A 16,096-nucleotide genomic window follows, 5' to 3' on the forward strand; every position below is an offset into this window, starting at 1 on the left:
AACTAATAATGGGAGGCCATTAAATTTCGTTGGTAAAAAGCTTCAAATAGAGAAAAATTGAGTATCTAATGCTAAAGCAGAAACTAATCTTTCTAGCAGAAATAAAAGTAGAAACTAATAATATTATATCAAGTTTACTTTCCATTCAACAATATCCCATTTTAAGCGAACAAAAGATTCCATATAGGGGATGTTGTGAAAATTTTATTGTGCTCTTGCATGCCAAATAAATAACGAGTTATATTCAAAAAGGTTATGTGTCGCACGTGATGTTCTAGACTTCAAAGAACTGAATTATGCTGATCACAAAAATGCACCTAATAATCAAGGCTATTAAAGCTCGTTGGTAAAAAGCTTCACATTGAGAAAGTATTAAGTATACGGTGCTAAAGTAGAAACTAATCTTTCTAGTAGAAAAAGAGTAGGAACTGATTTGAATGCTATTCAAAATCCACTTTCCATTCAAGAATATTCCATAGCCTGGTCTATGTTAGTATTATCTTCTTTCAAGATCTTAGTTTCTCATTTTCAAGCTCATATATGGAAGTAATTTTATGTATGGCTAATATTACGAAAAATTTCAAATTAGTACATGTGTGACAAATTCACCCAAACTAAATTTTGACTAAAAAAAAAAAGCTCAAAAACCGATATATTTTGACAATTTATCATTAATCAATTTCTATTAAATGTTATCGTTAAATTGCTAAATTAGATGACTCATGTCAGCTGGGATAAGTGGACCGGTTTGAGGTTTGCCTTCCATTTGTCATAGATGTATAAATTTGTGATTTTTTTTATATTAATATGATTTAACGAAAACTAATGGATGATAAAATGTATTGGTTTAGGATTTTCGGTAGTAAAAAAAATTAGTTTGAAGTAAATTTATCGCGGTACACCAGTTTGAGGTTTTTGATGATCAAAAAAATATTTTAAGATAAATTTATCCCAGTGTATTAGTTATAGGTTTTTCTTAATATTAATCATGTTACGTATCGGCCAATAGGCCCAATACCAATCTCATATTTCCAATTCAAGTTGATTGTTGCCTGTTGCTTGACACGACTATCATCTGCTCATTGGGAGTGATGGAGTCAAACAAGATCGAAGAGTCGAAAATTGTTAGTGGCGTCGAAATCGTTTTCGGTCCGATTAAACTCAGTGATGGGTTCCAGAGTCAAACCAAATCGAATGGTTGAGAATCGATAATAGCATTTTTGGTCCAATTGAACTTGAGGAATGGGTTCTGGGGTCGAACCCAAATCAAAGAGTCAAGAATGTTAGTAGCGTCGGAAATCATTTTTGGTCGATTGAACACGAAGGATGGGTTCCGAAATCCGGAATTCAAGGTGTCCGTTGTTCATAAACTTGACCCGACAGCCACCGGTAACATAAGCTCCTAGAGTATGTACAAATTAGAAGGAAACAAATTGGAGAGTCGCGCAGAGAATACAACCAAAACATTCAACCACTAACCTTCTTCTCCATCTTATTCTAACGACAGAAACCATCAGGGTCACTCAATTTTGATTCACAATTGTCTATGATAATCTGGGGATAATCCACGATCCTAGTCCCGGGTTCCATCTGCGATTTCAGGCGTTGCGAACTGGATCAGTAAGAGGAGCAAGAGGGGCATCTGATGAGGCCGTTCACGTTGCAGGCCTTGCAGCTCTTGAACCCCTGCTTGTCCGAGTAGATCTTGCAGGCTCCCGCTGCCGCTCGCACACCACGTACCTCAGCCCTCCGCAGGCGCTGCAGGCGCCGCGCCCCACCGCCGGGGACGCGCCGCCGGCGACCAGCGCCCTCAGCTCCCGCTCTCGTGCAGCTTCCGGACCTCCTCCGCCCCGCCCAGGAGCCGCCCGCCCACGAGGACGCAGGGGAGGGTACAGCCTCCTGCGGCCCAGGATGCCCTGCACCTCCGCCACGAACCTGGAGTCCATCGACAGGTCGCGCTCGTCCACGGGGACGTGGAGGCCGCGGAGGATGGACCGGACGGCGCGGCAGTCCTCGAAGGTCTTGCGGACCACGCGGGAGGCTGGTGAAGTAGACTACGATGGCGGGCTTATCCTTGTCGGAGGAGCCGAGGCGGTGTTTGGGCTTGGGAGACGAGGGAGGAGGAGAGGTAGTGGTGGCGGTGGTGGGCGACGACGGGGCGGAATTGCGGTGGGCCCAGCTGGAGATCCGGACCCGGTGGAAAATGGAGGGGCTCCTGGGGGGCTCGGGTCTGGATCCAGTTCGAGCTTGGCCTCTTCGGTGCAGAGGTCTGGATGTCCTTGAAGGACGAGCAAGAGAAGCTCCTTGACCTTGATCTGGTTGATGATGGTGAGCTGTTGATCCTCCTGAGTGGCCACATGACACAGAGATAGAGAGAGAGATAGAGAGGATTTTGAGGGCTAAGGTCGAATTTGATGGAGAGAAGGGTAAATGGATGTAGAAAAAGGAAAAATAAAAAAGGCGAGATAAAAAGGGTGAGTTGGGCTTGGTTTCAATGATAATAAATGCTCGTGTCTTGTTTTTAGGCATAAATTATGTGGGCATTTGGGGACATCCTCTGTGAAAGTGAATTTTTTGTCAATTCATTTACTTCCCCAGACGACGATGATTTCTTGCTTTATCCGACAAATTCATTTGGGGTTTGACCCTGTTCTACTACTTGAGGTTGTCAGCACTTGGGATTTCGGAACCCCGCTCGAAACCTGTCAGAGGGTGATGCCTCCGTTTCGATTTCTTTATGACTGAAAACGATGAAAATGTGGATGAAGCCCGGACATTCGTCGGGGTCGAGATTGGTTAAATACTATCCAGACAGCTTCCCCGCTGTTTGCCTTTCTGCAGCAAGGTCGCATTGAGGAAAATGGTCCGATGTTAGCGCCGATTAATGCATTTGAAATTAGTGACGTAGCTAAAAATCTTGTGATGTCAATTAATAGCCGGAGCTACATGAGAACTCCCAGAAGAGTAGGATTAAATTCAAGACAGGAAATATCAAATAGATATCGCACTTCAAGAAAGAGAAGCTCAGTCTAAGAGTTGCCCACTGTCATCAAAATAGGCCGTCGTCCCGAAGCAAAATTTAGAAGGACATGTTCAGGTCCGCCTTGTTTCAATCTGTAGGAAACGGAGAAGGTTTCTCAGTTTAGCTCTTGCATAACGTTCCGGCAAGAAGAGCAGGAAAAATAGAAAGAGTTTTCACGCGGGAAATGTGGACCTTAAGTGGAATCACATTTTCGCTCCTCGAGAAATGAGTATATCTCCATAAGGCACCCTTTGTTCAACTCTGAGCATATCACGAGTCGCAAGAACTGCATCAACAAATCAGCTGATTAATCTTGGTATCTTGGTCTTGCGGGTTTGAAATAAGCTGTAAGCCAGTGAATCGTGAGCGGTTCATTGACCGAAAGCGATTAGATCATTGCATGGACTACTACCGCAAGTCTGATAGAAGAGCGTGGCTGCTCCTCTTCGGCTCATCCCAGTGGCTAGGTGGTTCAGGGATTCTTCCTTGGGGGCCCCGGGAGTCTCAAAATGCTCTTTCATCTGGCTGCAGCCATTAAGACAGGGTACGGTAGACCTTGATTATGCCAAGGAAAAGTAAACTTTGAGCAGATAGATTAAGAAGATTTTGCAACATACGTGCGGATTGTATCTGTAAGCTTGTCAACAGGAGGACTCCTGATTGGGCGTTGGGTTTGTGTTGGTCCAGTTTCCACCAGCAGTTCTGCAGGAGACGCTCAAGAAAGAGAACACTTTTAAGAAGGTTGCCCACTTGCCGTGCGTCTCTAAGTAATCGACAATATGACATGACTGTGCACTTTCTCTTTGATATCAATGGGATACCTACCAGGTGTTTGGCCGTCTTCAGGCAATTGATAACTTGAAGTTGGGATCCCCGTTTAACCACGAATTTTCCTCAGCTACAGGTTCGAGGCCACTACTGCTGTTTCTAGATGAAGAAAGGGCCGCTTCTTGCTGGATCTATTAGGTACAATGATGTCGATCCATATGATCAATTATTTGTTCACTAAATGAGACAAACTAATAAGATGCAAGATAGAACCAACTAGTTCCACGATGGTATTAATTTGCTCTCATGAGAAAATTTGATTCCTGCATGTAAATCTTTGTGCACTATCCAAAGCACTCTTAGGAAAGATGCATATTCTCACTAACCGTCCGGAGTTGACTTCCGCATTGTGTGCTATGAAGTTGTGTCCAGAAGCTGAGCTTGGAATGGATCTTACATCATCCCCTGTAATACCATATGCAAAGAGATTTTTGCTAGTTCTCCGCACTATGTGATACATCCCAATACGTAAGCATTACCTGAATTTCCTGGGGTTACCAGTGGTCGGATCTGCTGCCGCTGTCTTGTTGTGGATGAGATTGTTTCTAAATCCTTCCATGAAAATTTCGGGGGCATTTCCTGATTTTCAAAATTATTCCGCAGCTTCTCTATGGAGACATCTTTGTGAATGTGGGTTGACCTCCCGTGTAGATCTTCGAAAGGCTTCACAATCAAATACTTCATCAGACGGAGTCCAGACACACATTGCAATCAGGTACTCCAGTAAAAAGATGAGAGGCATACCCGTGCCCCTAAATCTCGATAATATGCTCTCTCTGGGGGATGACGATGATGGTTCTGGTGGCAAGGGCAGGATGTTCTTCCTGTGGAGAACGGTTATTATTTTGAACTGGGGTTGCACTCTATCAAGCACGACAAATTGCTATAAAAGAGGTTTGCCAAAGGCTGACCAGAAGGTGAGTCATGGGGAGGCTGGATACTTCTCGTCCACAGCTCCATAAGAGGAGGAGGATAATAGATGCTTCTATTTTCATTCAGTAAACCACATGCTAGTACTATCGGTGGTAGCTCCATGAGATGAGCGATCTTCATGCTGTTCATCACACATGTACGCTGCAAGAAAATGCATCCCGGAATTGTCTCATCAGAGTTTTTTATTGTTACTGTTTAACATAAAGGCTGAAAGCTGAAACTCCTAACATGGATGTCCCTCCAAATTTAGTCATCCAACCCCTCAAGCACCCAGCGGAAGGGACAGGTTAGTTCACAAAAATGGCTTGACTCGGCCATGTAGTCCTGCATTGGACCCAAAAGGAGAAGCACTAACCTTTCTCTTTCTTCCTCTTTTGAGACAATGCTTGAAGAGTTTTGCAGCCATAATTGGTATATATTTCAGGGATGATTGTCTGTTCGTAGTCCATGGCAAATGGTTCTGCTCTTCTAGCTTTCCTTTTGGCTTGTCCCTGTCTCTGCTTATCCTGCTTCATTCGCACCTTTATCATTATCAGTGAACTCTCTAAATTGTCTTTACTTCTATAGGAGAAAAGGTTACTTTGGTAAGTTAACTAGTGACCTGATGAGGAAACTTGATATCATCAGTTTCCTGATTTATTTGGCTTTCTGGATGTTGATTTTGAACTTCCTCTGTGCCAGGAAGCGCAATAGTCAATTTATGTAAGGTGTTTTCGCTAAAAATTCAACTTAAATTTCGAAAAGAAATCCAAGTAGAACCATGTGCATCTTAATATATGTCTCTAACACTGAAGGCCATCTGCAATGCATGCTCAGTGCTTTATCGGATGTGACTTCAGAAATTAAAGGAAATGAATATGAATCTGTTTGTATCACTGTGTCAAATGCTTAAGGATAAAAACATAGAGCTACTCATATGATCATATCATGAATCTATTAGCTACTTAATAATTCAGAGGAATATACTGCTTCATCAATTGCTATATGGGGATGGGCAACGTGGTGCACCCTGAAGGATCTCTGTCAAGTAAAGTTTCTTTCACATAGATCTAAATTTGGTTCTCGGGTAGTAGAAATCAAATAATTGCCGAGCAGTTCTAGCTTCATGTACACTTGGCTCCATTCAGTAAACAGAAAACTTAAGTGATTGTAATGCAAACCTCTCGGAGCATCATCAGGCAATGGTGGTGAGAGTACAAGAGTACTTGGCATGTGTGCATCCTCTCCTGAAGCAAAATTTGCCTGAGTCTCGTCCTCTCCCTCTATATCAAACCTGTCAGACCATTCAACAAGATACACGGTATTGCAATGCAAAACTAGATGCTTGTGATGGTGTGTTAAGCAAACAGGATATTCCATCACAAATACTATGTGAAGTTTAGAAACGAGATATTCCATCTCAATTACAAGATAGCCTTTCTCTTAGAAGTAGACCAAAGAAAGATATAGATCTAATATTACAGTTCTCATCCTTTGAGGTTAGAGTGCTCTTATTACCTTTCAAAGTGATTAAATAGTTCTCTATCAGCCTGATAAGGATCAAAATGATCGAATAAGGTTATATTTGCTGCGTCAGCTGTGAAAATGGAGAACTGATGATGTTAATGACTGATACGGATAAAAGAGGAAAAGCTGGATAAAGATGATGGGGTTGATCAAAACCTTGATGATAGTTTTGATTTTGGTCCGCATTCCTTTCATTGTCATTCATGCAGGTCTCCTCAACATCATCTAGTCGCTGCAATACCGAAAATTAAGCAGAAGAGCCATGGCCATGAGAAATTGGGCATATTCAACATTCCACATATAAGTTGTGCACTTTTCTTGTGAACGATACCTAAGGTTGCCAGGTAACTTCAAGAATTTGTCATTAGCTTTGAATCCTTGCTTAATTTATAAATATGAAACTCAAACACTGTCAAACTCAAGCACATGACAGTTAAAGCTACTTTTCACAAAGATCATCATCCAAACATTGGACAAGTCTTGAACATAGAATGAAGTATTCAATAAATGGCATTCCCATTGTTCAATGTACTCATCTTCCTGCTAATTCTTCAATAAAGCATGTGATGATTGTGCTAGTGAAGAATTTACCTTTCTCTAGAATCATCGCCTCAACTAGCTAGCATTTCCAAAACTGACGACTGTTGAAGAGTCCATTTGTAAGGTGATCTCTCAGGCTCATTATCGTACTCAAATACCAATAAGTCGCACATGTCTTGCTATTTTTATCTATATCTGCTATTGCAAGAACGCCTACCCTCGATATCGACCAAATTATTGCCTTCCCTATTCTAGTTCTGCTGATGTTTTAACCGAAAACCAAATTTACCTATCATAATAATGTTTTTCATTTCAATCCGGTACGCTCCAAATCCTCTTGTAGATATCCATAGTACAACCACAAACGAATCACGGAGAGAGCGATGTCATGAGGACAGTATAGAAGTGGAAATGCCAAACGGTTTTCTGAGATCATCATCAGATGAGATGGCCACAAAAAGATAAAAATGAACCACCAAATCGTACTATCAACGGCAGTCATTCTACATACAAAGGGCATTCTCAGCATATCACAACAGGATCAAAGAACATCAAATTGCGCAAATTACCATAGCAAAGTACGCCGTGTGTTGGAAACCCATGGTGGCCGTCGCATCGGAGGAATGGAGGGGTTGCTCGATACCACCGATCTCTGTCTCCTGGTTATCTGGCAGAGTAACCGCTTCTCTCCTACACATGTAGAAACGCCATGAACTTCTCTCTTCAACAAAATTAATTTGACCAGCTTGCCCTCGTCCCACTGTTTCTGCCTAATCTTTTTTTGGGCTATCAAAATGGCGTTGTGGGAAATTATAGCTTTCTAAAATGACACAAAAGATGCGGATTCGGACTAAATGCCGATCCTACAAACACTCTTTAGGTTACACCTACGAAACATGAAATGAATCGAGTCTAGATCGAAGGGAACCGGTCGGCACAAAAATCACGCGGAGCAAGCCCAACTCACTTGGCCTGAGTTTTTCCCTTGGGTAGGATCGTTGGATCTGCAACAGATTTAACCTTCCAAGCTTCGTTTATCTCAACCTAATACCACCAAAAAATTCATGGTCGGTCTACAGACGAACGCAAGGATAAGAGATAGAAAAAAAAAGCTTGTGAAGTCGAGGTGGGGTGGGTTTTTGATCGAGTCATGATCGTACCAGGAAACGAGTGACGTCGTCTGCAAATCATTCCCAACATCAAGAAACGGCGTTACTCATTTCTCTTTTTCTCAAATTATGACGAAATCCATAGCAAGAGAGGAGCTGGAAGCTTACCATAGAGGAGTTTCACTTTCCGCTCATAGACAATCACCACTCCACCTGTGAGAGACATAACGAATCAGGCGTTCCATTCGACGGAACATGCAAACCGGGATGAAGAAGGAAACCAGAAAACAACGGGCGGAATTCAAATACCCATCAGAATTCCGGAAAGTCTGAGCGCCATCGGGATGGACGGATTCAAGATCTCCTCGCTGAAGAGTAAAAAGAAGAACGGACGCTTCAGTGACTCCACGAATGCAACATTGGCACGCTGAAAGTACGAGAAATGTCTGTCCGTACCATATCTGGATGATGTCGAGCTTGTTAAGCTTCCTCCGGTTGATTTTCGCATGCATAGTCGCGGCCATCCTTCATCAACCCAAACATTCATCAAAATCACAGAATCGGAACGCCTTTTTTCTCAGTAAAATCATAGAGACTGAGACTATGTGATCACGTCATTCATTCGCCGGCCTGAGTTACCCCGCTATTTCAGGACACTCTGTATGTAGCGGGAGAATCAGGTGTATCGAAGTTGACGTAAAACAGAGAAAGAATGCAACATCGGAAATCAGCGTTCGCACACGCGTCGCACTCCTTTGAATAGAGAGAGAAATCCGAAGATCACTGCAGAAGTTACGCCAGCACTCTCAGCAAAGCCTACAAGAGCAGGGTCATCGTCCGGAATTGAAATCGTCACTACTGATGGCAGAGCAGCGACGGAGACTCGACAACTCAAAAGAACAAAACCATTACGTGTTTCTCGGTATTACAAGCCGATGATTAGCCACACATATGCTTATCCCGGCGAGTTTAAGCAGGCAACGAAGAAGATGGACACCAGTTTCACGTTCGCATGAGGAGGCGCATAAACCGAGCTGACGTCAAACCGGACATGAAGCTCGTTCGCGAGGTTGCGAAACCGAAAGGAGGATCGATAATGGCGGTGAAATCGAACGAATCAAAAGGGAAGGAGTAAGGAGGAAGATCACCATATCTGGCCGAGCGGAGCTTTGCGGGCGAGAAGCTGGTGAGAGTAGAACATCCTTCTTGCTCGTACCGCCTCGAACTTTCACTCTCGCAGCGAGAGAGAGAGAGAGAGAGAGAGAGAAGCTTGAGCTGCAAGTTACTGAAGAATAGAGAGAGGCGTCAATGGAGTTCGAGCGGAGTAGCTGCGAGATGATCAGTGCGAGCGAGGGGATGAGACGAGAAGAACGTTCTTACGTGAGCGCATGCGAGCGCGTGAGCGCGTGCGCGAAAGAGTGGAATTGAGGGCGGTGTGGCCTGCGGATTTGTGCACCCGCCGCGACAGTAACAGAAATTGGCTAACGGAAAAAGGCATGGAATGTCGTGACCCCAGAGAGAGAGAGAGAGTTAAAAGTTACCGGCGGGTGTATGAAACCATGCTGCGTTGTCGATCACGGGGACGAAGAGGCGAGGTGAGGGACCTTGGCGACCAAAATTCATACAATTTATTCCCGAGATTTTGTTGCATCATTTTCATTTTCTTTTTTCATTTGAGTCGTCGTTTATTTTGTTCCGAGGATTACGAATCGGCCGATGTAAGTTTCGTTTTACATGTAGTAAAATGCATCCCTTTGCTACTTAGATCTCATGTAAGGAGACAGTGATATTCGAGCCATCGAAATACATGTGAGAAAATCCACAATGGATATCAATGGGCAACTTGGGGAAAAGTGCTAAAAAAGTCCTAAACCTTTTGGCTTTGTGCCGATTTAGTCCTAAACCTTTTTTGGTGCCAATTTAGTCATAAACCTTTTACGTTGTCTGCTGATTTAGTCATTTCGCCAATTTTGACCGGATTTTGTTGGGACGTCGGCCCGTGCGATCTGACGATCGTGCCCGACCAGTATAATTGTTAATAGTATTTTAATTTTTTTGAATTTTTTTCTTTTTATTTTTATTCTTTTCTTTATTCTTTTTATTTTTATTTTTTCTGCTCATCTTCTTCCTCCAACCGGTCGCCGGAGCTCGGCGGCCGCCGTAGGCGACGGCCGCGAGGTCTCGACTGGCGCGCCACCTCGCCGAGTGGTCGCGAGGCGGCCTCGCGCGCGGGCGCCCGAGCCTCGAGGGCGGCCTCGTGCCGGGTGGGCGAGGCTCGCCCTTGCCGGTTGCGAGGGTCGAGCCTCGCCCACCGCCGCGTGAAGCTCGACCTTGCCGGATCCTAGGCACGAGGAGGAGTCGGGGCTCGCCCTCGCCGCCCTAGCGGCCAGGCGAGGTGGCGGCGAGGTCGAGGTCGACCTCGCCGGCCGTTGCCTGGAAGGCCGGTCGCCCGAGCTCCGGCGGCCGGCTAGAGGAAGAAGATGAGCAGAAAAAAAGAAAAGAATAAAAATTAAAAGAGAAAAATATTAAAAAATAAAAAAATATTAAAAAATATTAAAAAATTGTACATATCAAATAGCCGTCAGCCACGCCAACCGGCCGACGTCCCGGCAGTCAGAAAATCCGGCCAAAATTGGCCGGAAACGACCGGAATTGGCACAACGTAAAAGTTTAGAACTAAATCAGCACCAAAAAAGATTTAGGGTAACGGCAAAGCCAAAAGGTTTAGACTTTAACACTTCTCCTGGCAACTTGTGTATGAACTGTTTCAAGATATAAACCCCAAAATCAAACAATTGATTTTGTTTCGGATCAATCTTAAAATCTTCGCACATGTTAAAAAGCGCACCTCATTTGATCCTCAATGACATACATAAACGGATCCGTCTCATTTCGACACTCCAAGTGTCGATGTTGATTGGTTATGGCATGGTAAATGTGCTCACCGTGCTTGATCAGCGTGCTTCATATCAGATCGGGACGGTTGACCCGAAGGGGATGGGCTTTAGACTTTAGTGCAAGTGACTGAGGATGGGCTCTCGCTCGACCACGGTCATCAAACTGGGACCGGTTTCTCCATGTTCCGCAACTTGTGAACAGCCTTCATTAATTAGTGAGCTTAAGCTAATAATTGAAGCCCGATCTTCAAACGAACACTACAATCGGAGGCCAGCATTACCCCGCCTCATTTGAAGTAATTATCAGTAAATAAACACTTGATATTCTTCAGGAACATAATGTCTATGTCCCATCGTGTTGGCCAAGCAAAATAAGCCACATCATGCTTTACCAAAATTGCCAATTCAACATCAGTGGCAATTTTTGAAATGCACCATTCGAATAGAACTATGTATAAGCTGTGAATAGAACTATATATAAGCTGTAATCATCCGTGTAAGCCAGTGTTTTCCATGTGAACTAAGAAAGATATTTCCAGCTTCAAATTACAAGCAATTCGAAAGAATAGTGAACATTTCAATGTTTCTGTTGCTGTGTAATATCAAGCTTTAAGTCTGTTGAGCCCGAATTGAAATTTTGCAACTCAAGATTTTCTTCTGCAGGCTCAGAGAATCAACTTTCCGCTGCTTGAGCTCAAATGCTTGTATTTCAAAAGAATCGTACCACAAAACTGGAAATCATACCAGTACAGATGGGGAGCGTGCTCATGTGCTGATGCTGGCATCTCCTGGTCGCCAAAATCCTTTCTTACCAACAAGAAACTGTTCCTGGTGAAGGGTCACTGACCAGTGAAGTGAGCGCAAAACTGGACCAAGTTTGTTTATAACTTCTGTGCTGTCTTGAACCAGAACGTATCCACCCGGTCTCAATATGCGATCCATCTCTACAGCTATATCTACAACCTCACATCTGATGAAATTGCAGAAGATCAAGTCATGAGAAACCAATCAAGTTACTTCGATTAAACAAAGATTGACACATCCAAGTGTATCATGGTAAAGACAATAATAGAGGATCCAATTTCCATTACAATCATCAAAATCGAAACATCAACAAGAAATTAATAATACCTCTCTGGGAGATCTTTGAAGAGAAAACTGGAGTGAAGCAGATCATATGTTCGAGGGTAGGTATTGAAGATTCACACCAGTCATGATAGGTTCCAATCAACCCTCGGTCAAATATAACTGAGAGAGAATCTTGCACATGAACTGGGACAATATTCATAACCCAGAGTGGCATGTCGATGAGTGCTGCCGCAAATCTAAGAGCAGAACAGGTCCTCACGTCAGTGCAATAGAGAATATTGGAAGAAAATTGAATAGCCATCAAGGAAATAAATAGAGGAATAAGCCAAAAACATTTATTAACCTGAAATCACTTAGATAAAGCACTGATTAAGCGGACAGGTGAGACACAACACATAACACCTTACAGCAGAGATATATCGCCACACAGCTAGGAAAGAAATTCCTTCCATAATAAGTAAAGGAGAAAGTGATATCCAATTAGCTGGTAGTTTATATTATCTTGAAACTTACCCTCCATAACCAGCATTCATATCCATTACATTCCTCACACTTGACCAGTTTATACTGAGGCCTTCCATATAAACATCTGAAACAAGGGCAGACCAGTGTTTGCTATCTTCGTAAAACATTTGCTCGGTTTCAACTTCATTTGACAAGCTTAAAGGTTTAATCCTGAGCCTTTTAGGCCAGGGAGCAGGCCAACTGCTATTGTCTGAAGCCTGTTAAGACAGCCACCGAGAGGCACATACCTGGATCGCAATATTGAGAGAGATGAGAAGGACATACAAACATGGCAAATAGAATATGTGAGCCAAAGATGATAAAAACAAGAACCGAAACGAGGTTGAAGATGGAGCAATCTTGGACTGAATTAGAATGGTTACAAGCTAAGCAGATTCCGTTCTTTTGGAGGTCCCAAATTTGTTTATCAGATGGATAGCCAAAAAGACATAATTGGCACATTTGTGAGATTAATTCTCTGACTTCAGAGCAATTGAGAAACTGGACTGAGGCAAAAGCTTTCGAACAGGACACACTTAACCTGATTCACAACCACCCTCAATTGACGTTGTCTCATTGTGAGCTAATCCATTTAGCTAGCGCTCAGTAAAGTCAACAGCTTTCAATTACTCCTTCGTCTTAAACCAAATGCTTTCCCATATCTATCACCCCTTTCTCCTTCCTTCTCTCTCTGTGTGCACATGTGCATGGTCATGCAGGCATGTATGCATTTTTGGGGTACAATTAGGTAATGCTACATCCCAGCCTCATGGAAGTGACACAACAGTGACACAACAGCATGTCTACAACATAAGATATTGTTTGAATAACAAATGCAATGTGACATTAGTACCAAGAATGATGCCGCTGATCTTGCTTTTCACATAAAGGGGGACTAGTTTGTTCACGTTCCTGATAGCAGGAAGATGAAACAGGTTTTTGATATATCACCAGGCCAATCCCAGATGATTCCATAGCTTTAGCCACCACCTTCCAGCACATGGACTTCGTCAAAGCAACCATAGCTGCAGAACAAGTGGATAATGAAGGCCCAATCAAATCAACACCAGTTGTTGACATCTCCAAGCATTTTATTTGAAATTTACTACAGACATAATAACATAAAACTTGCAGACTCGGTGAAGAGGCATAAAGACAGGAGGAAGGAAAAAAATTTTGTCAGCTCACACACCATTCCACACAGATTGATCCCTCTCATCATTGCGATAAACTGGGGTAGCCGACCATAGAAAGAAACCCCCAGGCCTAAGAATCCTGTTGAGCTCCAATAGCGGTTTCCCACCTACAATTTCCACAAAAACCAAATAAAGATGAACTCAAGACTTCACAAAAACTTTTTATAAATGGCACATGTATGATTGATTGACAGGAAGTACCATCTGCGTCCCAGTGAACCCTGCATCTTGCACAATGAATCAAGTCATATGCGTTATCTGGAAAAGTCAGCATCTGCGTCCCAATAACGGAAAGAGTGGCAGGAATTCCTCGTTCTAGAGCAAATTGTATCTGAGCTTCATGCTCATCTTTCGGGGCCAATGACATGGTAATTACATCTTTGTCCAGCAAATAACCACCAAAGCTGGCAACTCCACAACCGACATCTAAAATAACCCTGATGTGTTTTCCCCATTCTATGGCTGGTAAAGTCTGAGTGAAGTAGGAAAAATTTGTTAAGAAAAACCCACACTGCCAGATGCCAGACTTGCCAACAAAACCAATGTGAAATTGTTGACCCTTTTGCAACTCAAAAGACAACCAAGCGTAGTAATATATTTGGTACCTTTTCTACAAACTCAATATAATTAGCAACTCCATCCTTAAATTGAGTTCCTCCTCCTGGGAAATGAAAATAATCACCAGATTTCTCCACCCAGTTTTGTTCCTTCTTGTATTCAACAAGCTTTGGGTGAGGAACATTGTTGTACCAGATCTGCAGGACATAAAGAAGAAAAACGGCCAGCATTAGTTTGTTGGTAAACCACTTAACATGAAGAGATCTCATCTTGGTCCGCCATTTTTTATGGAATCAGCAGAAGAATTGATTTAACAAAAGGCAGAAATTCCAACGCCCATAAGACTGCAATCGCCTCTTTGAGCCAATACGAGTAATACTCACCAATGACAGGCAACAACGTTCGTGAGAACACGAACTAGAGGGATTCAGAAAAGAAATCCTTTAAACAGAAATTGATGAATGGATGAGAGCCTCAGATTCACAGCACACAACCTCATCGAATAATCTGTCAATCAAGTAACAAGGAAATAAGACAAGCATCGCATTATCATAGCTCATAGTGATGGATCACACCAAATTCAGGCCATTTGGCAGTCATTCTTGCATCGAGATTCAAGGAATCAACAACCAAGCAATCTATTTACCGAACCGAACGCCGAAAGGGCAGTACCAAAACACTCCCAAAAAAGAAACTCGTTTCTTGAATCAGCAATCAACCATAAAGATACGCACTTTAAACTAAAACCACAAATCTTACCAAAATCAACATATCAATCTCACCATGTCCCTGCTCTTAGGCCACGGAACAGGCACCTTATACCCACTCGGAAGCGGCGGCAGACATCGCGAGCTCGGGTTCGGGCAATGCCGCTCCCGGTGCTCCATGTGCCGCCTCGACTTCAGCTGCTTGATCGCCTTGAAATTATCCAAGCACGGTATGAAATCCACCGCGGTCGCCCCCTTGCACGCCTTCCACTTCAAGCTCAAATCAAGCGGCGGCCCTTTGTCGATCGGGGCCGGAACGGATGAGTTCGCCGCCGCCGCCGGCGGAGGAGGCGAGGGGGAAGAGATCCGCCGGAGATCGGAGGCGGAGTAGAAGGAGAGGAGCGGGGATTGGGAGCCGGCGGTGAGGATGAGGATGGTGACGAAGAGGAGGAGCAAGATCGAGGAGGCGAGGATGAAGGGGTATTTTCTCTCCTTGAACAGGTTCTGCACTGCGGCTACTGCCATCCTCGATCTCGGTCGAGGTCGGAGGATGTGACGAGAGAGATCCGAGAGAGATCCGAGAGGGAGCGGGATCTCGCGAGGAAGAAAAAGGATGTGGGACGCGGTAATCGACTGGGAAGATTCGAAATGTCGTTATATATCCACTAGTAATACAATTGTATAACAATTACAAAAAAATTATCAAACTCTTTAGTTTAGAGTCACGTGAAATCCGTATTTAATTGGAAAAAGTTCATTTTTCTTTCGCTAGATAAAAATAATCCTTCGCTCAAAATAAAAATCAAACACCCTTCCACTTAAATACACACGATCCGGATAATTCGTAACTCTGATCAAAATAAATTATATAGGTGATTGCATATTCTCGCTCCGTAAAAATGAGATGTAATATATGTGGACGTAGAGGCTACAGAGTAGAAAGAATAAAATAGAAAGTTCATGTTCCTGTTCTGCTAATGCTTTCTTTATATAAAATGGGTTGTACTAGGCTTATTAGTTAGATACGTGAAAGGCCAACACTACCTTTATGGCAAGTGTCGGCCCTTAACCGAGGATAAACACCCGATAGCATCGATCTCCCAATCGCTACTCAGATCCCCCGACACATCTGAAAAAAATGACGATATCATATCACGATCATGGGGTAGCCCGGTTCGAATTAGAGAAGGGGCTATCTTCGATTTTA

The 16,096-nt window shown here is 43.3% G+C and overlaps 2 protein-coding genes across 2 annotated transcripts; both read right to left on the reverse strand.

Annotated features, from left to right (window-relative positions):
* Positions 1-2,947: 2,947 nt before the first annotated feature.
* LOC120296245 (sister chromatid cohesion 1 protein 1-like) lies at positions 2,948-8,649 on the reverse strand. Its single transcript, XM_039317971.1, is given in 20 exon segments — positions 2,948-3,114; positions 3,215-3,308; positions 3,435-3,547; positions 3,640-3,724; positions 3,848-3,879; positions 4,177-4,255; positions 4,330-4,513; positions 4,751-4,904; positions 5,139-5,205; positions 5,208-5,292; positions 5,385-5,455; positions 5,944-6,056; positions 6,281-6,359; positions 6,446-6,521; positions 7,399-7,519; positions 7,797-7,873; positions 7,990-8,009; positions 8,107-8,151; positions 8,248-8,306; positions 8,395-8,649. Coding segments are annotated over 19 exon segments (1,611 nt in total). The 5' UTR covers positions 8,463-8,649; the 3' UTR covers positions 2,948-3,114; positions 3,215-3,225.
* Positions 8,650-11,265: 2,616 nt separating this feature from the next.
* Positions 11,266-15,488, reverse strand: LOC104454415 (probable methyltransferase PMT23). Its single transcript, XM_010069254.3, is given in 10 exon segments — positions 11,266-11,805; positions 11,967-12,036; positions 12,039-12,160; positions 12,438-12,642; positions 12,645-12,676; positions 13,282-13,453; positions 13,621-13,731; positions 13,826-14,096; positions 14,230-14,379; positions 14,965-15,488. Coding segments are annotated over 10 exon segments (1,788 nt in total). The 5' UTR covers positions 15,415-15,488; the 3' UTR covers positions 11,266-11,600.
* Between the last annotated feature and the right edge of the window lie 608 nt (positions 15,489-16,096).

This window comes from Eucalyptus grandis, chromosome 7, assembly GCF_016545825.1.
Source record: "Eucalyptus grandis isolate ANBG69807.140 chromosome 7, ASM1654582v1, whole genome shotgun sequence".
NCBI classification, from domain to species: domain Eukaryota; kingdom Viridiplantae; phylum Streptophyta; class Magnoliopsida; order Myrtales; family Myrtaceae; genus Eucalyptus; species Eucalyptus grandis.